This window comes from Petaurus breviceps, unplaced genomic scaffold (genome assembly GCF_028583685.1).
Source record: "Petaurus breviceps papuanus isolate PSGF00001 unplaced genomic scaffold, PetGlider_PUasm1.0 126, whole genome shotgun sequence".
Lineage (NCBI taxonomy): Eukaryota > Metazoa > Chordata > Mammalia > Diprotodontia > Petauridae > Petaurus > Petaurus breviceps.
In genome coordinates this window covers 20,493,308-20,517,747 of record NW_027185655.1, presented here as the reverse complement: position 1 = coordinate 20,517,747, position 24,440 = coordinate 20,493,308, and the positions used below count along the sequence as shown (strand labels likewise).

The 24,440-nt window shown below is 41.6% G+C and overlaps 3 protein-coding genes across 3 annotated transcripts in view; 1 reads left to right on the top strand and 2 right to left on the bottom strand.

Annotated features, from left to right (window-relative positions):
* MTTP (microsomal triglyceride transfer protein) overlaps window positions 1-4,225 on the top strand; it is a 65,334-nt gene extending 61,109 nt beyond the window's left edge. Inside the window, exons 17-18 of the mRNA XM_069094143.1 lie at window positions 999-1,169; window positions 2,417-4,225. Of these exons, the coding sequence (XP_068950244.1) occupies window positions 999-1,169; window positions 2,417-2,588 (343 nt within the window). The 3' untranslated portion in view covers window positions 2,589-4,225. The remainder of the gene's footprint in view (window positions 1-998; window positions 1,170-2,416) is intronic.
* The window catches only part of LOC138165848 (alcohol dehydrogenase E chain-like), a 417,804-nt gene extending 396,017 nt beyond the window's left edge, over window positions 1-21,787 (bottom strand). Inside the window, exon 1 of the mRNA XM_069094193.1 lies at window positions 21,778-21,787. The gene's annotated coding sequence lies outside the window, so the exon portion shown is untranslated. The remainder of the gene's footprint in view (window positions 1-21,777) is intronic.
* The window catches only part of LOC138165852 (all-trans-retinol dehydrogenase [NAD(+)] ADH7-like), a 224,302-nt gene extending 202,515 nt beyond the window's left edge, over window positions 1-21,787 (bottom strand). Inside the window, exon 1 of the mRNA XM_069094207.1 lies at window positions 21,778-21,787. The gene's annotated coding sequence lies outside the window, so the exon portion shown is untranslated. The remainder of the gene's footprint in view (window positions 1-21,777) is intronic.
* Window positions 21,788-24,440: the final 2,653 nt, after the last annotated feature.

The window sequence follows — 24,440 nt, the reverse complement described above, 5'->3', positions numbered from 1 at the left end:
TCAGGGAACCCCTTCTATTAGCACTCCAACACAAATATTGTCTATCCTTTTTGTGATTTGGATAGAGAGCTTTCCTCAGAATCAATAATCAATCAACAAATGGGTAATAAGTGCCTATTATGTGGGAGGCACTGTGCTAAGTACTGGGGACACAGAAACAGAAATGAAAACAATTCCTACCCTCAAGTAGCTTATATTCTACCAGATTAAGAAATTCTACCTCTGAAAAATACTAATTGTATGACCCTAGGTCACTTAGAGGTCAGAAACTCTCAATGCTTCAAGAAACTCTAACACTAAGATGCTAAAAGAGCTGATCTACATTGGCAGGGGGTGTTCCTCACTGGGAATTCCCTAAATCTATAAACCCAATTATTCAACAGCCATTTATTAAGCACCTGTTGTGTGACACTTCCTGCTAGAGTCTAGAGTACAAAGACTAACTCTAAAGGAACTTACATTCTCTTGAAATCACACGTCAGGTCAATAATAATTCTTGAGTGTATGGTAAGAATTCGATACACATGCTGTCACACGTACTCTTAGTTTTCCCATACTCAGCAATTAGTTCCATTTCCCTGACAGTTCTCACAGCTGGCATTGAGAGCTTGTCAGGGGCAGGGGAGGAGAAACCCAAATTTATTTTAAAAGTCCCTTTCCATTTTCAGTGAGTGTTGGTTATGGTCACCATGGTACACTTTTATCACAGCCCTATAAGGCAGCAGTCTTCAATGTAACCCTTTCCTTCTGGTCATCAGAGGCTGAATTCTTCAAGATCAGACTAAGAAATTATAACTGCTTATTGGGAAAGATTGAAGGCAAAAGGAGAAGGGGATGACAGAGAATGAGATGGAGAGATAACATCATAGAAGCAATGACCATAAGCTTGGACAGACTTTGGGAGATAGTGGAGGACAGAAGGGCCTGGCATGCTGTGGTCCATGGGGCCATGAAGAGTCGGACACAAATTCTAACTCCTATTTTACCTTCCTCTGTAGGGTGGCTTTAGTAGTGAGTGGGGACATCACGGTGGACTCCTCCTTTGTGAATGTAGGCCAAGAAGTCAGTTTTGAAACTGAAGCAGGCCTGGAGTTTATATCCACAGTGCAATTTTCACAGTATCCCTTCTTGGTCTGCATGCAAATGGACAGACAGGAGGCACCCTTCAGGTAAGAAGCAAGGAAGGTTTTTCTTTTCTTTTAAATACTTGTGAATTCAGTAGTGTAGGGGACATTGTACAAAGAAAGTCTCTCGGATAATGTAGATGTCATCAGTGACAACTTACATTCTTAATGAGCTGTCTAGAGCAAAGAGAGGCTAAGTGACCTTTGCCCTGCGTTGCACAACCAGGACAGTGGGTCAGTCAGAACCTGACTTTGGGTCTCCCTGAGTGAGAAACCAGCGCTCTGTTCAGTACACCACACTGAGATTCATTATCAGAAATCTCCATTGCTTTGAACACTTAGTTTTGGAACCAAGGGTCAAGTGGGGCCTACTTGAAGTATCACACAACCCCTCTAAGGAACATGCATCACCTTAGAAGAGAAGAGGGCACTGGTTAGTGCTATGGTTGAATTTCTTTAAGTATGTTAAAAAAAAAGTAAATAAATGGCAGTGGCCAACCCAGCCATGCAGTTGGTGCAGGTTCAGAATTCTGCCCAAGAATCTCCAATACCATCTTGGAACAGCATTCTTGAGGGGCTGTCTGACCCACATGGGCTGGCCAACATGAACACCCAGCTAAGTATGGGATCTTAAGAAATGAGGACTGGGGAATAAGAAAGAGGTCTCAGAGCTCTGAGGCATCCCAGGGCTTGCAGAGTGTGTGTGTCTGCACATATTGTAGAGGGAGGAGAGGGAGAAACCAGTCTTTTCTTGATGATTTATTTCATATATAGATATATTGAGAGGCAACATGATGCAGTGGGTAGAGTCCAGAGGGCCTGCCAATCTGCAGTGGTTGAGGGAGTTTCTTACACATGTACATGCATGTGCATGTGGGTATATACATGTATACAGTGTAGTGTGATGAATTTTGTGTGTATACCTGTGTGGATGTATTCACACATGTGCACACTTACATATATTACATATATACATGCATGTATATATAGCACTTTTTACTGATGGAGAACCTGAGGCAAAGAGAAGTTTCATGACTTACTAAGGGTCACCTAGCTAGTAAGTATCAAAGGTAGGATTCAAACTCAGCTCTTCCTCTCTCAAAACCACCCCAACTCTGTCCACTTCAAGATCCAATCCAAAGGGGAAATAAAGATACTCTATCTCAAATCACTTTGGAGACTAAGCTTTAGGTCTGAGCTCTATAACCTAAATCAGTCCATGGTGGGGGTGAAGAGAAGCCATCCATATGGCATGTTGGCGAGGGAGTGTAACTTTAATGTGGATTTTGCAGGCGATACGTGACCAAGTATGAAAGACTTTCCACGGGCAAAGGCTACGTCTCTCAAAAAGGAAAAGAAAAGCTGTTCCCAGGATCCGAATTACCTCTTCATCAAGAGAACTCTGACATGTGCAAGGTGGTCTTTCCCCCTCAGGCTGAGAACTCTTCAGATGGCTGGTTTTGAACCTGACACCTGACAGATTTCACTTGAATCTGTGTGTCCCTGCGGGAGACACGGGGTGCCATGGCCCAGTACCTGCTCACAGAGAGCACAGTGTTTACATGTTTGTGTATATTTAAGATTTTTGTAAAAAGCTATGGGAAAAAAAATAACTGAGTCAGTCAATTCTGGTGACCCCTCATTGTTGTTCTGGGTCAAACAACCACAAAAAGGGTGAAACTTTCCGCGTCGTTTATGGTTTCTAGAACATTTTCCTTGTACTCATTTGCTCCTAGCCTGATGTACAAAGAGCTTTGCTAACAAGCAGATGTGCTATTTGTAAATGCACTTACAAGGAGTCAGTTTTTCAAGCAATTTTCAATTAAGATATCGCAAAGCATTTTCTTAACAACATGTTAAATTCACAACTCTTTTTTTTTAACCAACTAAATTGTCTAATCAAGAAGAAACAGGCTGCTGTTTTTTATGAGACTTTTTTATGACCCGTCTCACTAATTAATATTTATCTATTTGGTTCTTGAGTTTATTTTTTTATTTTCATCATTATGGGTAGTAGGCATGCAGAGCTAAATGATGGAAACTTGTATCTTTGCAGACCATGGGTGATTTTTTTTTCTCAAAGGAACCCTTTAGTTGTCATCCTTCACCCCCTCCATAGAACAATGGGACTTGGGCTATAGGTACTGGAAAAATCCATTTACACTGTCCTTCAAAGGAAATCCTCTTCCATTGGTCCTTTTGATTTCATCAATTCACTTGGTTTGGTCCCCAATATCCCTTGCATCTGTCTGCTCCTTTCCACTCACATAGCCACCACACTGGTTTGGACCCTCATCAGCCCTCACCTCGACTGTTCCAACAGCTCCCTAATTGGACACACTTCTCCAATCCGTCAACTACCCCAATCTTCCTAAGATACAGGTCTGCCCATGATCATGATCATGTAACTCTCCTCTGCCCTCAGACTGTCAATGGCTATCTAGGATGAAATGAAAATCATTCAGCTTGACCCACAATGCCCTTTGCAGTCTAGTTCTGGTCTAACTTTCCAAACACCCCATATTAGTCCACTTCATGAACGATTTTCTAGCTACAATGGCTTGGTATTTTCTCAGCTTGGCATCCCATCTGCCTTGTACCTTTGCAGAGTCTTCTCCTCCTCCCCCCCCCATTCCTGGATTGCACTCCCTTCTGGTCTTTGTCTCATCTTGCTAAGGTCTCAGCCTCCTTCCAGGCTGACCTCATGTGCTTTCTCCTATAGAAATCATTCCTCATCCCCTACATGTTAGTACCAGCTCCTTCCTCAGGCTAACTTGTCTTTACTCATATGTTTCTTTATCTCTCCCAGTAGAATGTAAGCTCTTCGAAAGCAGGGGCTGTTTTACATTTCTGTTTTTAGATCCCCAGCGTCCCAGCACAGTGCCTTACACATAGGAGGTGTTTATTAAATGTTTGTTGAATTTTAATGAATTGACAGCAGTTTGCTGCCACAAGGTGCAGACTTACAGAAGTGGTCAGAGCATTCGCTTTAATATGCATGTATGAACTACAGACTTGAGAAACTGAGGAATCTGGACTTCTGGACAATGAGGCCAGAGAATGAATTATCTGTCTCTACAAGAATAAAAAGGAAACATTCATTGGTGTCTTTTTTTCAATAAACTCTCCATGTGCAAGTGATAGAGAAGCACAGCCCCAACTCCAGCATCATCTGGGGATTTCAAAATGGTAACAGGAAGCCTCCTTGGCAGCCAGTGGACGTGCTCTTAACCACCAGGTGGCTCCAGGAGCTATGAAGCTACTACTCTTACTGTTCAGGACCTGAGAGCCCCTCTCAGTAGGCCCTGGGGTGTGGAGTGTGCAGAGGTTCCCAGCTCTCTGTGGTTCTCACAAAGGAAGTGAGCCCAGCTCCGCCTCTGGCTCAACAGCCAAGCCAGCTTATCAGTCTAGAGGGTGTGTTTCTTGGGGATTTATCCAATCAGAATGAGTTCTGCTGCAAAACCTGAATCTTCTCTGAACTGGTTCAACATCACTGAGTGCTATGTCAGTCTTGGTACAATGGAACCATCCCCCCATAGGAAAAGGCAGGCTCACAGGGCTTCATAGACTCATCAGTTTAGAGTTGGAAGGGCCCTCAAAAGTCACCTAGCCCATTTTACAGATGAAGAAACAGGCTCAGAGAAGGAACTTGTCTGAGATCATGCAGGAGCAGGATTCAAATTTAGCTCCTCTGCCTAGGAACCCATACCAAAGGAACAATAAGAAGGAGGAAAACATCCATGCACTGTGCGATTGTGTGCCTTCAGTCTCACTCAGACCCAGGTAGTGTCCAGGTAAAACAAAGAGCACTCGAGGAAAGCACAATCCTGTCTATGTAACCCCTTCCGTCCACGTGGCTTGTAAGAAGGTGAAGGTAGCTCCTTCTAGTAGGACTGGCCATTGTGTAAAGACTCAGGAATCCATTCTGAGATTCAGTTCCTCCTTCTTAGGGGCATGGGCTGTAGACCAGGTGCAAACACATGCTCCTAGAAGGGATATTTTTACACTCAGAGTCCTATTGCTGTCGGCAACGCTCACTGTTTCTTCTGACAGCTGGCTCATCCCAGGTGAGGCAGGATGTGGGCAAGGGCAGGGCTGGCTGGGACTAAACTCTTTGCACTCCTCCCATCCTGTTCATTTCTCCCCCTTGAGTCCTCCAGGTTAAATTCCTGGTGACTGAGAGGTAGCTTCCATCCCCTTTCTCAGGCTCTAAGACCTTGACTTGATCCCAGCATCCTTGTCCTGCTGCCTCATCTCTTGCTCCCTACAAACAGAAGTCTCCCTGTCTGTGCAACAGAGGGGATGATGGGAGGGGAGAAAACAAACAAAACGAAGGAGAGTGGCTACCCTAGTATACTTTCAGTGCCTGTTATACAGCAGGCATTTAATAGGTGCTTATTGATTGATCTAATTATACATGTAGAATGAGATGTGATGCAACATACATGAAAACCCTTTTAGATTCTTTTTTTTTTTAATTTGAGCCTTTCGTTTCTATTAAGAGATTAAATGTAGTCACTAGCCGTTTGAATTCCTGCCAGTCCATAGAAGTCTCAGTAGCAACAGAAACCAACCTACAAAGCACTTTTCTTCCAGCTAAATGAGATCCTGGATAAAACAGAAGCTGGGAATAAGTCCTTCCCAGGGTTGGATGCACTTGAAAGGCCATTGCAATCCCAGTTATCACTGGCCTTCATGACTGCCAACCCCACTGCTGAAGTAATGCAGAACAAGGAATCTGGTTTTTAAAATGGAAAAAAAAGGAAGTGGTAGTAGGGAGTGTGTGTGTGTGTGTGTGTGTGTGTGTGTGTGTGTGTTGGGGGTGGGAGGGGTGGGGAAGTGGGGAGAGCAATTGGATAAAAACACCATTTTGTCCCTCACCTAGAATTAGAAACCAGAGGATTCAGTGTGGTAAGAAAGCTGTGTGCTTTGGGGAGGGTAGGGGCAGAATCCTGTGTTTCTGTATCTTTAAAATAGCAATAATGAGAACTTAATTCAAAATAACACTGGCAGTGTTCTGGAGCTATCCAGGGAGCAGCCTAGAGGAGCTGAGGCAGGGCCCCCAATGTGCTGATCTAGCATTGAGGGTGGGAGCACGGGGAAGGATTAAATTACTCCTTGAGAGAATTTGGATCCACAAATGATACTTAACATTTATTTATAAGGTACTCTGGGAAATAGGATCACTGGAGTCTAGAGTGAGCCTTACCTCTATTTTAATGGACAAAACAAGGAGCAAAGAGAAATGAGGTGGTCCTTCCAAGGGCAAGGTCAAAGCTGGAGATGGTCATTCTGGACCTGACCCATAGTCCTCTTAGCTCTGCCCACTGAACTGACATTAGTTGTCAGAATTGGAGCCAATTCATTTCATTCTATTTCATGTGAAGTTGCTTTGGGGCCCTTAGAACGATAGAGGGGTGTGGTGAGCCAGCTCAAATCGGCCCAGTTGTTAGAATTCTCAGTGTGAGCACTTACATCTCAGATATCAGCAGAATTTTATCTTAATCTATTGTTTTATTGATTTCTAGACAATAAATGATTGGACTCACATATAGGGCAGTACAGCTGACATCAGGAAGACCTCAGTTCAAATTCTGCCTCTGACACACACTAGGCAGATGATCGATCCCAAGCAGTGGCTTGATCTATCAGTGCCCCTTGTGGTTTGTCCTTCGTTCTCAAAGAGAACCATAACATCAGGGAGATGATGACATGACTTGCCAGTGAATTGGATTTGAGTGAGGGAGGGCTGTGCAAGGTCACCAGCCTCACTTTCTCCTCTAGAGCCATCTGGGTCCAGTGACCAGATATTCATCAGGACGACTGGAGATGGCCCAGGATGCAATGGGAGACCCTGGCCCTTTTAGGGTCTTTTCAGGTTCGCACTTTGAGTGAGTCAATGCCCATAAAGAAATAAGCCAAGGGGTGGCTCCTTTAATAACAATAATTTTAAAAATCAAACTGGGGAACTGCTAGGTGGCCCAGTGAATAGAGCACCAGCCCTGGAGTCAGGAAGACCTGAGTCCAAATCCGGACTCAGACACTTAACACTTACTAGCCGTGTGACCTTGGGCAAGTCACTTAACCCCAACTGCCTTGCCTTTCCCCCTCCAAAAAAAAAGCAAACTGGGGGGTGGGGTGGGGGGAGAAGACCCTCAGGGTTTCTGGCTAAAAGAGAAACAGTTACTATTTACGTTTACTCAAGTCCCAGGACCCAAAAAGCAACCATTAAATGCTGCTTGGGCAGGGATCTATTCTTGTCCAATTGGAGAGATTCTGAGTGAGTTGAGTTTAAGGCTTTGTCTTTGAGAAGGAAACCTAGCTAGTAAATGCCAAGTTAATTAGGTAGCTGTCAACCACCAAAATTTAGCTTCATTTTGTCAGAACACCCACAGGTAAGAGGATGGGAGAGGAGGGAAGAGGAGAGGAGACAGAGGAGAGGTCAAGCTGGAACTGGCCAGCTGGTTCTTCATTCAGGCAACTTGAGCTACTCACAGGTTGTGTTTTGTCCTTCATTCTCGAAGAAGACCATGACATCAGGGTGATGATAAACTCCCTAAGAGTAGTTGCAGATCTGCAAAGGTTCCTTGGTAGTAGTTCCTTTTACTAATGAAAGAAAGAAAGAAAGAAAGAAAGAAAGAAAGAAAGAAAGAAAGAAAGAAAGAAAGAAAGAAAGAAAGAAAGAAAGAAAGAAAGAAAGAAAGAAAGAAAGGAAGGAAGGAAGGAAGGAAGGAAGGAAGGAAGGAAGGAAGAAAGAAAGAAAGAAAGAAAGAAAGAAAGAAAGAAAGAAAGAAAGAAAGAGAAAGTAAAGAAGGAAGGAAGAAAGAAAGAGAAGGAAAGGAAGGAAGGAAGGAAGGAAAGAAGGAAGGAAGAGAAAGAAGGAAAGAAACAGAAAGAAAAAAAATCCCCAGCACATTTGCTTCTGGAAACTCCAACATTAAGTACAAGAGGAATTCCTAATGAACAAAGTAATAAGTAATAATGAATTATTCAGAGTATCTTCATATTTATATAGTTCCAGCTCATTATCTTAATGAAATCATATGAAGAGAAATGACTACCCAAGGCCATATTTGATGAACATAGGATCATTATGTCTAGAACTAAAAGGCACCTGAGACGCCAACCCCTTCATTTTACAGATGATAAAACTGAGACCTGGAAAAATTTAAGTCACTCACCAAACATATAGCAAATGGCAGGATAGCATGGGAATCCAGGCTTTCTGACCCTACATTCAACACTCTCCGCTGCACCCTGATACCTCCTCCATATTCTTCCCTTCCCACATCCTACTTCTCAATCAATCTCTTCCTTCAATCTTCAACTGAGAATAATTTACTACTTTCCAATCTGTTTAGGATTTTGTTTTCCAGGTAGTCCCTGACTTAGCTACTACTTCCTAGAGGATTTACAACAGGATGAAGACTTGGCCCACACTTCTCCAAATGCTACTTATCTACCATGCAAGTTAACCTCTTTAATAGTAGAATGCCTTCCCCAGGGCCCAGAAGCTTAGAGTCTCTCTGTTCTTATTTTTAGTCCTTTAACCTACCCTTGATCCCCACTCTCACCTAGACAGGTGAAGAAAAAGGTGAGTGGACAGATAAATGTAAGCCAGCTCCTCGAAGGTGGGCAGGACATGTAGGGAAAATCATTCTCCTGCAAACTGGATATCAGCAAGCATTGTCTCATAAAAATATGTTTTAATATGGTGATTAGATTCCATATTACTAGACTTAGGTGGCTAAGGTGAGCTGCTTTGGGAACCCAAATAGCATTTATAATATTATTTCTACTGGAAAATGCATTATAAGTTCCAGGCAACAACTTAGAAATTAACTTTTGGATAGAGCTATTTGTAAGCTGGGGACTTCCAGCATCAAAACTTTTTTGCAATAAAGATATTTTTTTATCCAACATTATGATTCTTAACCACTGACTTTAGATACTTGCTACTACTTTTGTAGAGTGAGGCTCAAACGTGTGGTCTCCCTCATACTCAGTAGGCAATAGGAACTACTGAAAATATGTCGGCAGACATGATGTGGTCTGTGAAGAAGAAAGGTTTTTCTGGCAACAGTGTGAAGGAGGGTTCAGTGAGGAGAGGGAAGGCGTTGGAATTAAGATAGGTTGGGGAAACCTTCCTGTAGATGGGTTTGGGGTTTGGAAGTCACCAGGTCAGTCATCAGAACAGAGAAGATAGAGTGTTCCAGGCAAGGGGGACAGCCAGATAGAATGCCTGGAGACGAGAAATGGAGCGCCTTATTTGTGGAACAACCAAGAGGCCAATGTCATTGGATCAAAGAAAACATGGTGGACTGTAAGATATAAGAAGACTGGAAAGGCAGGACAGGGCTAGGTTAGAAGGTTTTTGAATCGTAGAGTATTTTGGATTTGATCCTGAAATGATAGGGAGCCACGAGAGATCAGATCTCCCTCTAGGAAAGTCACTTTGTTGGCTGAATGGAGCATGGATTGGAGGCAGCAGACTCTAACAATAACCTAGGCATGAGGTGATGAGGGTCTGTACTAGAATGGTGGCAATACCAGAGGAGAGAAGAAGGTATATTAGAGAGATATTGAAAAACCAAGAGATTCGATATGGGGCATGAGAGAGTTAGGAGCCCAGGATGACTCCTAGATTACCAGCCTGACAGACTGGAAAGATGGTGTTGCTCTCTTCATTAATAGGGCAGCCAGGAGGGAGGGAGGGCTTAAGGGGGAAAACGTAATACATTCCATTCTGGACATGTTGAGTTTAAGATGTCAACTGGACATCCAGTTTGAGATGAAATGCATTTGGAGATGCAAGATTAGAGGTAGATTTGAGATCATTATCATAGAGTAAGTGGTCATCTTGTTTTTGCTAGGAGAGCTCCAGTGAGGGGGAGCCCATTCACCTCTAATGGCAGCCTTTCATACCCCTGGATAGCTCTCATTGCTGGGAAGTTGGATTCTTACCCCTAACATAAAACCTAAATGTACCTCTTTGCAGCTAACACTCATTACTCCAACTACCATCTTCTGTAGCCAAGCAAAAGTCTGTTCCACATGGAATCCATGCAAATATTTAAGGACTGCTCTGCCACCATTCCCAGAGCTTTCTTTTCCTCTTTGGAAAGAAAAACAGAGGCACAAGAATTCAGCAGGTCTGCCTCTATATGGGATGGTTTAAGAATTATCCCAGGGCGGCCAGGTAGCACAGTGAGTAAGAGCACCAGCTCCAGTGTCGGGATGACCTGGGGATCAAATCTGGGCTCAGATGCTTAGCACCACACCCAGAAATAACTGGCCGTATAACCTTGAGCAAGTTACTTAACCCTGATTGCTTAAAAAAAAGGCTATCCCAAAGGGAGGTAGAGGTATAGGGAAGCAATTGCCACTTGGGACCACAGCTAAAAGAATGGGTCCCCAGAAAGAGGATTTGTAAATCATTTACTACCTATGTGACTTAGGCAAAGCATGTCTTTCCCTAGACTACAGTTTTCTTACCTGTAAAATGAAGGAATTGTGCTAGATATCATCTGTTATCCTGTCTAACTGGACATCTATGAGCCTCTTATCCTAAGTACCATTCTCAGGTGTGCGAATGTGGTTCCTTTTTCCATTTCCATTCTCACTGGAAATCAAGAGGATATAAGTTTCCTGAAAGCTCCCAGTTGCCTCCTACTCATTGGATTTTCTCCAACACCCCTGGAGATAACTTCTTTTTTTTGTTTTGTTTTATAAGCAATCAGGGTTAAGTAACTTGCTTAAGGTTACACAGCCAGTTATTTCTGGGTGTAGTGCTAAGTATCTGAGCCCGGATTTGAACCCCAGGTCATCCTGACACTGGAGCCGGTGCTCTTACTTGCTGAGCCACCTGGCCGCCCTGATAACTTCTGATATATTCTTCTGCCCTGAGAACCTTCAAAGGACAGCCTACCATGGAAGAAAGAGCACTAGACTTGGGGACAAGGTTTGAACCCAGCACTGACATCTATTAACTCTGAACTTAAATATGAAACCTTTCCTAAGCCTTCATGGATTATCAGATCAAGGAAATGATATTTTAGTTAACCTAGTTTTAACAAGGCATTTGATAAAATCTCTCCTATTATTCTTATGGAAAAGCAAGAAAAATGTGAACTAAACATAGGTGACTGCAATACAGTTAGGTGAATTCAAAAGTGGTTGAATGACAACCAAAGGGTGATCATTGACAGTGATAATGTCCTTGTGGATGTGTGCTTGACTCTGGGCAGTTTAACATTTTATCAGTAGCTTGGATGAAAGTATAAATGGAATGCTTGTCATATTGACCAATGACACTAATGGAATGAGGATCCAAAAAGACTCTGGCAGATTAGAACATTGAGCTGAATTGCATAAGATGAAACTTTATAGAGTTACTTGTGCTTGGCTTCAAAAGAATAGGATGGGAAAGGCAAGGTTAGACAACAAATGTATAAAAAAAAAGCTGGGGAGCTTAATGGACTGTAAGCTTAGTATGAATTGACAGAACAATATGGCAGCCAAAAAAGTGAATTCGATCTTCAACTATATTAAAAGGGAGGCAGAAGTCCAGGACTGGGGAAGTGAGCGTCCCACTGTTCCCTACTCAGGTCAAACCACATTTGGTATACTATATTCAGCTCTGGGCATGACATTTTAGGAAGCACAATAATAAATTGGAGGATGTCCAGAGGAGAGAGAAAGGATGGGGAAGAGCCTTCAGCATGCCATATCAGGATTCATTGAAAGAACTAGGGATGTTTGGGCTTTTTTGGTTTTTTCACTTTGTTGATGACTTTTTCTTTTTATTACTATAATCATTTCCCCATATTTCCATCCTGGTCCCTCCCTCCATTAAATACTCCTGTAACAAAGAAAAGTGTTAAAGTATTTATATAAGACCAACAGACCCAGCAACCCTATCAGATAACATATATATATATATATATATATATATATATATGTATACCCCATTCATAGTGCTCTCTACTGAGGTTTCATCATCAAGAAATGGGGATGTTTGGACTATAGAAAAGAACAGTTCAGAGATGTGACAGCTGTCTCTAAATACTTGGAGGATTGTAAAATGGAAGGGAATTGGTTTGTTCTGCTAGACTCCAGAGGACAGAAATAGGAGCAAAGAGGCAAATTTTGGCTTGTTGCATAGAAAAGCTCCATAATGGGGTGCTTCAGAAGGGCCTGGATTCTACTCCTTGAAAATCTTAACTCAAGGGGAAATGCTATAAAGAGGCTTCTTGTATTTGTGTGGCTTGGACTGGATGGCGTTGGAAGATTCTTTCAACTCCAGGATTCCATGATTCTATAGATATAGAGATAATAACCCACAAACCACCTCAATGGATTGTTATGGGGAAAGCACTTTGGAAACATTAGTGACATTATTATTTGACAATTGTCATATTATATTAAGGTTATTCTGGGATTGTCATGGTAAATATAGAGGAGACTTAAAGTTCTGCCCATTTTCCCTAAATTAGTGAAATTCTCTAAATAAGTGTCTCTTGAACTGGTTGCCTCTCCAGCAGGAATGAGTCATTGAGGATCCAAGGATTTGTATTCTTCTTAGTCTGGGAAGAGACTGGACTGGATTTGAGCTAGAGGCAGAGTTTCTGCCATGACAGAAACTTTGGTTTTGGTTAATAATTCAATTTTATTTCATTTTCAAACAAAGATCTTCCATTTTCTCCTTCCTATCTCCATTGATAAAACAAGAAATACAAAATCTCCTGATAAAAATATGTATACGTCATGGAAAACAACTGTCCACATTGGTCACATCTTTAAAAAATGTCTCAATCTGCATTTTGAGTCTACAGCTCCTCTACTGGGAGGTGGGCAGCCTGTTTTCTGGAATCCTGGTTGATTGTTGTACTGATCAGAATTTCTGAGATTTTTCAAAGTTGATTGTCTTTATGATATTGTTGTTATTGTATAAATTCTTCTTCTGGTTCTGCTTTCTTCACTCTATCAGTTCATTATCACTTCATTAGATTTTTCTAGGATTCTCTGGAATGATTTCCTTCATCATTTCTTACAGCACGATAGTATTCCATGACATTCATCTACATTTCCCATCCTGGGTGCCTTCATTTTTCCTTCTAAGTTTTGCCCTCCCTTATTTCTCAGACTTCCCTACTGATGTTTGGGGGAGGGGAGGGTCTGGGCTTGGGGCCCAGGGTATTCAGTTGCTTACACTGAGTCATAAGACAAGGAACTACTGCTCTGGAAGGACCAGTGTCCTGGGAGGAGGCCAAGTTTCAACAGCCTGGGTTGGAAATCAAGAGACCTTGTCTAGTCCTTGCTCTTACACTAACTCTTGGCCTCTCTTTCCTCCTGTATAAAATGAGGGAGGTGGACAAAGTTGTCTCCAAATTATCTTTCAGCTGCAACAATCTAAGAGAGTATGAAATATGGACTCTATTGGACTTCACACCTTGATTTCCATGAGTGTTTAACTTGCCACCTTCTGTGACCTTGGGCAAGTTTCTTCCTTTTGTTAAGGGTCTCAGGTTCCCACTCTGTAAGATAAAGAAGCTTGATTGGATGCTTCCCATGGTTCCTTTCACCTCCAACATGATTCTGAGCACTTTGAGGAGGAAAAGCATTGATTCAAGAAATCTTTCAGACTTTTCCCTCAAAACATCTGTTTATTGTAAGCATGCCAGCCCTACCACCCAGGATCCCCAGTAAGGATTCAAGTGTAAAGAAACAATTTACCTTAGCACCTACTGGTCATGAATAATTAACATATAGGATCTCAGATTTAAAATTGGGATGGGACTTAGAAGCCATGCTCATTTGGGAAATGAGGAAACTGAGGCACAGAGACCTCAAGTGGCCAAGGTCTCATATATGCTTAGAGTCTGAAGTGAAATTTGAACTGAAGTCTTACTGATTCCAAGTCCAGCCTTGTATTTATTAGTATATGTGTGTCACTTCTGCCAGATGGGCCAGAAGTGGGGGAGAAGGTAAACTCCCAAGCAAAAGCTTCCCATGGTGGGGCATGGCCTCTCCGCTCTTCATATGAATATGCCTTCTGTAATCATGTCCCTGGGCATCTGTTGTGGCCATTTTCCAAAGTATAGAAAAGTGTAGCTATGGCTCTGTTTACAGCTACCCTGTGAGTGAGACAGGATAAACATTTTTCATATGCAAAGACTTGGTCTTAGAAAGGCTAAATGGGGGCAGCTAAGTGGTGCAGTGAACAGAGCACTAGCCCTGGAGTCAGGAGGACCTAAGTTCAAATCTGGCCTCAGATACTTAGCACTAGCCATGTCACCTTGGGCAAGTCACTTCACCCCAATTACCCTACCTTCCCCCCTCCAAAAAAAGAAAAAAAAAAGGCTAAATGACCCAATCATAGTCACATAACTAGTAAATTCCAAAGCTAGGCCTCAACCTCAGATCTTTAGCCTTTAATCTGGACCTCCAGAGGCTATGCCCTCTATTATCACCACTCAGGTGGAGTTAATCCACCCAGCTCTGGCACTCAACTCAGAGTCAAGCACCGAAAGACTGGTCCTCATTGGTGAGTGAGCCCCACTGAGTGGAAACTCACCTGTAACACCTAGATAGGCACAAGCCATGATTAGAACCCCATCTTTCCACCCACCAGGAAACCTGGGCCTTCCCACTTCTGCTGGAATTTTGGCCTACTACCACACATATAAACCCCTATGCCCTTTCTGCAGATTTCCACTTCTTGCTCTGGGAACAGGTATCAACGCAATATTACCATTTGGGGGGGGGGGGGAGGCAGAGCCAAGATGGCGGCATAGAAGCAGGAAAACTCTCTCTGCTCCCCCAATAACCACTTCAAATACCTATAAAAATGACCCTAAACAAACTTTAGGGCTACAGAACCCACAAAGTGACAGAGAGAAACAAATCTCCTGGTGAAGGCAGCCTGGCAGGCAGACAAGGAAGGGTCCATTGCAGCACACTGGGAACAGAACTCAGCCCTGCATAAGCCCACGGTTTTAGCCTCAGGGTGGCCTGACCAGGCACAGCTAGAGGGATGTCAGGAGAGTAGATCACCAGCAGCTGTCACAGTTTCCAGAATTATCAGCCCATAAATGCCAAAGACAAAGTGAGAGGTCAGTGTGGACTTTGGGAACAGGGGGTCCAGGAGTGCAGTCTGGCCTCTGCCCCAGAGGGAGAAGTGTCTGAGGCACAGCAGCCACCATGGTGTGGCTGCTTCAGAGATCCTGGCCTGCAGATGGTAGGGGGACTAAGCAACTGTTCTGAGGGGCAATTGCTCTTATTTTAACCTGCTTGGATCTGGATCGCTGTCTAGGGTGGAGATCCCTTGGGTGTGTGCCCAGGTGCCAGAGCCAGTGGAGGTTTCAGAGAGGACACCCAACTAACAGCTCTGGCAGCTGAGAAAACCCCAGTGATTTGGGACAAATCATTCCTTCAGAATTAGATTGGAGCAAATGGAAGCTAATGACTTTATGAGAAATCAAGATACTATTAAACATATCCAAACAAATAAAAAAATAGAAGGCAAATAGAAATATCTCATTGGAAAAACCACTGACCTGGAAAATAGATCCAGGAGAGAGAATTTAAAAATTGTTGGACTACTTGAAAGCCATGATCAAAAAAAATTCTCCTCTCTGAAAGCAGAGTTCTACTGTGGCAAAAAGCTCAAAAGTCAAGTCATTGAGTGGCAACATGAGCAAGCAAAGGAAACAAAGGAAGCACAACAATCCAACTTAAGATTCCTATTTTGGGGACAAAAAGGATCAAAGCATGGAACAGGAGGAAGACAACAAAGTCAGAATTCCTGCACCAAAAGCTACCAAGAAAAATATGAATTGGTTACAGGTCATAGAGGAGCTTAAGAAGGATTTTGAAAACCAAATAAGAGAAATGGAGGAAAAATTGGGAAGAGAAATGAGAACAATGCAAGAAAATCATGAAAAGAGAGTCAACAAACTGACTGAAGAAAATAACACCTTAAAAAATAGACTAACTCAAATGGCAAAAGAGGTTGAAAAAGCCAATGAGGAGAAGAATGCCTTAAAGAGTCAGATTTGCCAGATGGAAAAAGAATCTCAAAAGCTCACTGAAGAGAATCATTCCTTCAGAATTAGATTGGAGCAAATGGAAGCTAATGACTTTATGAGAAATCAAGATACTATTAAACATATCCAAACAAATAAAAAAATAGAAGGCAAATAGAAATATCTCATTGGAAAAACCACTGACCTGGAAAATAGATCCAGGAGAGAGAATTTAAAAATTGTTGGACTACTTGAAAGCCATGATCAAAAAAAAGAACGTAGAAATCATCCTCCAGGAAGTTCTCAAAGAAAACTGCCCTGATGTTTTAGAACCAGAGGGCAAAATAGAGGTTGAAAAAGTTCACCTATCACCTCTTGAAAAAGATCCCAAAAAGAAAACTCTTAGGAATATTATAGCCAGATTCCAGAATTCCCAGATCAAGGAGAAAATATTACAAGCAGCCAAGAAGAAACAATTTGAATATTGTGGAAACACAATCAGGGAAACAAACATAGGATCTGGCAGCTTCTACATTGAGGAATCGAAGGGCTTGGAATATGATATTCCAGGGGTCAAAGCTGGGATTAAAACCAAGAATCACCTACCCAGCAAAACTGAGTATCATGTTTCAGGGTAAAATATGGTCATTCAGTGGAATAGAGGACTTTGAAGCATTCCTGATGAAAAATCCTGAGTTAAATAGAAAATTTGACATTCAAATACAAGAAGCAAGAGAAGCATGAGAAGGTAAAAGAAATCATAAGGAAATTATCAAAGTTGAACTATTTAAATCCTTACGTGGAAAAACGATAATTGTAACTTATGAAACTTTTCTCAGTATGAGAATAGTTGAAGGGAATAGAAATGTGTGTATACACACATACACATACACACACACATATATACATAAACACACATATATACATACATATAAACACATATATATGTCTATATAGGAGAGTATATGGGCATATGAATACATATGTGAGTGTGTGTATATGTGTACAGCTATACATAGACAGAAGGCACAGGACCAGTTGAATAGTACGGGATGATATTTAAAATGTGAAATTGAGAGGTGAGAGAGGAATATAATGAGAGGAGATGGGGAGAGACAGAATGGGATAAACTATCTCATATAGAAGAGGCAAGGGAAAACTGTTACAATGGAGGGGAAGAACAGGAAGGCAAAAGGGAATGGGTCAACCTTACTATCATTTAATTTGGCTTAGGGAGGGAATGACATACACACTACAGGAGAGTAGGGGGGAAGGGGATGGGAGGGGGGATGATGGAAGGGAGGGCAGGTTGGGGGAGGGAAGTTAGAAGCACACACTTTTCAAAAGGGACAGGGTCAAAGTAGAGAATAGAAAAAGTGGGGGCAGGACAGGATGGAGGGAAATATAGTCAGTCTTTCACAATATATCCACTATGGAAATGTTTTGCATAGCTACATATGTACAAGCTATATTGAATTGCTTATCTTCCCAGTATGGGTGGGTGACAAGGGAGGAAGGGAAAGAATCTGGAATTCAAAGTTTTAAAATCAAATGTTTAAAAAATATATTATTATTATTTTTATATGCAACTGGGAAATAAGATATACGGGCACTAGGGTATAGATATCCATCTTGCCCTACTGGAAAGTTGGAGGAGGGGTGGGGGAGATTATAGGATAGAGCAGATTGGGGAAGGGGATATACAGTGGGATTGCTGTTTTGGGGTGGTGGGTAGGGGAAAGACGAGGAGAAAATTTGTAATTCAAAATCTTGTGGAAATGAATGCTGTAAACTAAGAGTAAACATAAAATTTAATTTAAAAAAATATTACCATTGCTACTGGAAAGGTTATGATTGTATTGATCATGGTTCTTACAACTTTCAAAGAGGTTTGTTTTTTATAATGCTGTTATTGTGTAAGTTATTCTCCTGGTTTTACTCATTTCATTCTTCATCAGTCTATAAAAATCCTTAAAATTGTTCATTTTTTGTAATATCAATATTATCCAGAGGACTGATGATGAAAAATACTATCCAATATAGAGATGTGACACATTTAGGGTACAGAATGAAACATATATATATATATACATATATATATATATATATATTGCATACAGCCATTGAGGCAGTTTGTTTTGCTTGACTAAGAATATTTGTTACAAGATTTTTCTTTTTCTTTCTTAATTGGGGTGAAGGATTGAAGGAAAAGAAAATGAATTCTTGTTCACTTTTAAAAATAGAGGGTTGGGGGCGTGTGCTCAAGATGTGAAATGTTGGTTTTACTTAATTGTTTTACTTTATTGTGAGAAACTTCTCATGAAGTGGGTGTAATCTCTTTGCAGTGTAAAACAGAATATATGAAGAAAAAAATCTAAATGAAGGAAGGAATGAGGGGAGGGAGGAAGGAAGGAAGGAAGGAAGGAAGGAAGGAAGGAAGGAAGGAAGGAAGGAAGGAAGGAAGGAAGGAAGGATGAAGGGATGAAGGAAGGAAGGATGAAGGAAGGAAGGAAGGGAAGGAGGGAGGAAAGGAGGAAGACAATTTATTGGTTTTCAACTCTTATCAATGCAAATCCCCAGATCAAAACTTCCTTTCCCAGCCTCATTATCATATATGTGTTGTATTCTTGCCTTGAAGGCAAAGACTGTTTCTCACTTTTCTCCACATATCTAGCCCCAGAACCCTAGCACACTACTTTCCATACAGTAGGCACTCAATAAATACTTGATCATTCATTCAAGCTCAGGGTTCTTCTCCCCTCTCACACACCAGGTTCATGGTCATGTCCGAATCAAGTTTCTAAGGGTGGTCTGGTTGCTGCCTTTGGAGCAGCTGTGGAACTTGGTAAGGGCAATTCAATTTAGTTCCAACAAACACTGAGAAGGGAGGGGGGAAGTGAAACAAGGTCCTGCCTTCATGGGGCAGCCCAAGTAGCTGGTAGAAAGCATTTTCCTCACATTGACTACATGAGATCATTGGTAAAAATGCTATTATCTGTATTTTATAGAGGCCAAAACTGAGACCCAAGGAGCTTAACTCATTTGCCAAGGGTTCCACTGGTTTCTGAGTGGGGTAACACGTAAACAAGCTTTGTTCACTGTCTACAGCACTGTGCAAATGTCAGCTGCTACTGAAATTGTGTCAGGGTTGGAATTCAAAACCAGACCTTCTGACTCCAAGTCCTTGTGTTCTCACTTCATCATCCTGCTGCAGAACAGGACCCAGCCCCAACAAGGTGCCTCTGCAGCCTTAGATGCTGGGTCAGCATCACTCCCTCAGGAAGGAAGCCAGACTGCAGACGACCCAGCAAGAACTCTTGCATTTTTCCTGACAAACTCAGCTTGAAGCTTGCCCCTAGCACATGACTGTAGCTGAAAAGTCAGGGGAGGATTAACCTGTCCCTGTGTTACCCTATAATCTCTGCTTATGCTCTAAAACTTTGTCCAAATGAATAGTTTTCCACACCTGCACTATGTTGGCAAATTAAATACTGTTGTTTTGGCTGGGCCCAATGGGGACCTGTTGTATCTCTATCACAGTCCATCAACCAGCAATTAACTGTTAGCACCTGCTATGTACCAGGCACTATGTTAAGGATACAAAGGCAAAAATTAAACAGCCCTTGACCTCAAGGAGCTTATTGTCCATCAGGGAAAATGTTGTGCTCACATAGAAGTATTTACTGAGAGAAATTATTATTTCTCTCTTATATATTAATAATCATTGAATTACATTAAACTGAAGGAATTGTTGAGGATAAGATTGCTCAAATAACCTGGGTACATGTCTTTTGATCCTGGGTGGGAGACCCCACTCAACTAGAGAACCTAATTTAGTCTAAGATGAATTCTGGTACATTGTGTTCCACTTAGCTAGGTCTGAGCAGAGGTGGACCCTTTTTTTTGGTCTAGATTTCCCTAAGTGGGGGTAGTTTGAATAAGAGATAAGTCTTCCTGTTCAAGAGTGAGTGATTAGAGTCATCTCTCCCAGCCCCTCATTAGAATAGGCCCACTTTGGGGCAGCTAGGTGGCACAGTGAAGAGAGCACCAGCCCTGGAGTCATGAGGAGCTGAGTTCAAATCTGGCCTCAGACACTTAGCACAAAAACTAGCTGTGTGACCTTGGGCAAGTCACTTAACCCCAATTTCCCTCCAAAAAAAAAGAGTAGGCCCACTTCTCATTATAAATATTCATTCTTCTCATCAATTGTTGACCAGTCAGAGTTGATTGACACCCTCAGGAACACTCATTCTTCCAAGGACATATAAGCATTAAGTAGATTCCATGAGAGTCATTGACCCCTTTTATTAATCATTACTAGCATGATTAATAAAATTATTAATTACCCAGAAACTATGTCTCTTGAACTTTTTATATGTCACATAACAAAATAGAAGTAATAAAAAATATAAGGTATTGAAGCAAATAAGGTGGGAAGAGAGGAGATATACTAGCAGCAACAGCTTATCAGAAAAGGCTTCATGCAGGAGATGTGGCCTGAGCTGAGCTTTGGGGAGCTAGGGGTTCTAAGAAGTGGGGGCGCTAAGGAACTGCATTCAGGCATGAGGAATAGTCAATGAGACAATAGGAGATGGAATGACGATTACAGGGATCAATAGAAGGGCCAATCTCAGTGTTTTATAGAGAATGTGAAGAATAATGTATAGCAAGCCTGGACAGGTAGACAGAGGCAATGGGAAGCCAATGGAGAAGACCATTAAATGTAGTCAGGCCTACGCTTTAGGGACATCAATTTTGCAGCCATGGAACAGCTTGATAGATAAGGAAGAGACAGGAGGTGGGAAGTTTAGGCTATTGCAGTGGTCGATGCAAGAGTTAATGAGTGTCTGAACTAGAAAAATAGCCATGTTGAGTAGAGAGGAGATGTATGTGAGAGACATCAAATAGAATCAACAAAACTTGGAAACTGATTGGCCATGTGGGATGAGGGAGAGTAAGGAATTAAGGACACCTCCAAGGTGGTGATCCTAGATAGAAAATGGTGGTCCCCTCAAACAAAATAGTCAGGTAGGTCTTTGTGTTTATTTTCTGGGGTCTCATATATTTTTTGTATCTGTTCAAGTAGATTGTAAGTAAGACTCTAACACAGATACCAATAAGATCATAAACTGAGAACTGGAAGGGGAAGTAAAGGTCATCTAGTCCACTCCTTTTTTTTAACAGAGGAGGAAACTGAGACCCAGAGATACTTAGGGAGGGTCACTTGGATAGCAGAGACAAGATTTGAAGCCAGGTCCTTTGATTCCAAATCCAGAGCTTTTTTTTTTCACTTTACTTCTCAGGTGACTTGATGGATAAATGCTTCCCACCCCTCCCCCCTTTCCTTCTGTCTAGTACAGTGTTCTATACACAGGAAGATTTCACTGTATGTTGGTGATTGACTATGAATCAAAACTACCCACTGGTTCCTACAGACTGAGTTTTGCCCCCTCAGTTCCTCAAAGGCATTTGCCAACACCCTTCAAGTTCTCCCAAAGCTTTATACAAATGTTGTTTGCTCAAATCTGGAAGGTTGTAAACTGAGCTATCAAAACTTAACAGCAGAAATAAAAAGTTCAAACCCCAAGTTCCAAGTTTCTGTGCCTCAGCTGTTTCTAGAACATAATCCCCATGTACACAAGTCAATTTACAAACAATAAACCACTTTGGTGTTTTTTGTTTGTTTGTTTTTTTATTACAAGTCTGTCACACTGGCTTTTTTTTTCTTCTATAAACTCAAAGAAAGAATTCTAGGTGGGAACTTTAATGAGTCTGCACCATAATTTTTTCCTCCTACAATTTTTTTTTCAGTTTTGCTTATGTGGTTTTCAAGTCCTAATTATAACTTTGCATAAAAGCTCCTGTGAACTTCCACGAACAGGGCAATATGAATAAAGAGCTACAAGGGCTGAGTGACATACTGGCCAAGGATTAACCCACAACCCTTCTGGAAACTGCAGCTGCTGTAGTTGATAATACAATAAATAACCATAGTAAAGTGGTTTGCCATGAATGGTAGTAGGATGTGATGATTTAGGAGTAATTCAAAGTAGTGGCAAGATTCTCAACCCACAGCTATTTCTACTCTCTCCTCTGTCCTATCTTAATTTAAAACTTTTAAATGGCATTAATATAATGGTGTGTTGCCTCTGGGGAGCCAGATTATGTGAAAGTAAGCAAGATCTGCCTGATAGCAGAACCATAATTGAGGTAGGTATTATAGACACTGGGGTGCCCCCATGGAGACAATGCAGAATAGATCTACTGGACATTAAGCAGGGAGCAAAGTTTCCCATGTGGCTCCCTGTTGCCTCCAGGAGCAGAAACTAAATCCTCTGCTTGGTATTCAAACCCCTTCATAACCTAGCCCCCTCCTACCTTTCTAGTCTTCCCTTACTTGCCAACATAAACTCTTTGAGCCAGTAACAGTGGCTTCCTGGCTGTTCTGCAAACAAGACACTCCATCTCTCCAGCTCTGCCATTCTTTTTGGCTGCCCCTGTGTCTGGAATGCTCTCCCTCCTCCACTCTGACCACTGACCTTCCCGGCTACCTTGAAGTCCCAAATAAAATCCCACCTCCTACAGAAAGCCTTCCCCAAGCCCTCTTAATTCCAGCATCTTCCTTCTATTATTTATTTCTTATTTATCCTGTCCAGAGCTGGCTTTGTCTTTGTCTGTTTATATGTTGTCTCATTCATTACATTGCTCTTTGCAGGCAGGGACTGTCTTTTTCTTCCTTTTATATCACCAGCACTTAGCACAGTGCCTGGCACATAGTACGTGCTTAATATTTATTTTAAAAATTAAAAAGGTGCTAAAGTAGAAGTAGCTCTCCTGAGCCATAGTTCCTGGTTTCTACAAATGGCCATCAGCTACTTCTGGATGGCCTAGAGAAGGAACCTAGTAGCAACTACAGCATCTCAGTCAATTAACTTTGATTTAGATTTCTGATGTTGAATGTAACAAACATCTTGAAATCCAAAAAAATATTTATTTGATACGCAAAAAGATCTATCTACCTACCTATCTATCTATCTATCTATCTATTTATCTATCTATAGCATCATATTAAAATATGTACCAACTGAGGCACAGAGAAAAATGGAATGATGGGTTAGAGAAATTTGGATCAGCTAGAGAAATTTCAGAGTTTTGGGCTGCGGATCAGAGATCCAGAGCTGGAAAAGACTGTAGCGGCTTCTAGTCAAAGTTTCTCATTTTACAAGATAGAAAACTAAGTCCCAAAGAGATTGATTCATTTGCACAGTTTCCCACAGATAGTAAGCATCAGAGAAAGAATTCAACTCCACATCTTCTGATGTCAGAACCAATGTTCTTTCCACTTTATCATTATGCTTACTCAAACATTTGAAAAAGTAACTCATGGAAAATGATATGCAACCTTGGGCCATGGATGTCTGCGTTGAATGACAGTGATTTTATAACATATATCAAATTCAAAAGCAGAAATAAGATGGTCTGAATTGACTGAGATGCATGTCTTCAGAACAATCCATTATTCCATTGGCCATGCAAGTTGTATTTCTAAAGGGCAAAATGTGTGTGTGTGTGTGTGTGTGTGTGTGTGTGATTTATTGCCTTGAAATCTTCTAACTACAATCCAAGTTTTCTTCTTCCTGACCAGCAGCTCTTTTGTTTTTATGGCAAGGGCTCCATGTGAAATGATTTTTGATCATGTTACTGTCACCATTTGGACAAGTCACTTCAGTCCTCTATCTCAGTTTCCTCAACTGTGAAACAGGAATAATATTGCTTTGATTACCTACCTCATAAGATGATTCAGAAAATCCATAAAAATAACATATGTAAAGGGCATTGTGTAAACCACCAAGTCCAACATAGAGTAGAGCCCAGATCCCTGATCTTGGGCTGGAAAGGACCCTACAGGGATCAAGTCCCACCCCTTCTTTCAGATGAGGAAACTAGGGTTAAAAGAGGTTTGTTGCCCAAAGCTAGCAAGTAGCAGGACTAGAATTTGAACCCAGATCTTTTGTTTCTACATCGAGGGCACTTTCCACTGAACCACATCATCATGGTCATCATCACCATCATTATATCAATCAGTGGTAGTAGGTCGGGGTTACTTAATCTAGTAATATTAATAATGAAAGGCAGCTAAATGGTGAATTGAATAGAGCACTGGACTTGGAGTCAGGAAGACCTGAGTTCAAATTTGACCTCAGACTCTTACTAACTATATCACTCTGGGCAGGTCATTTGGCTTATGTCTGCCTCAGTCTCCTCATCTGTAAAACAGGGGTAATAATAG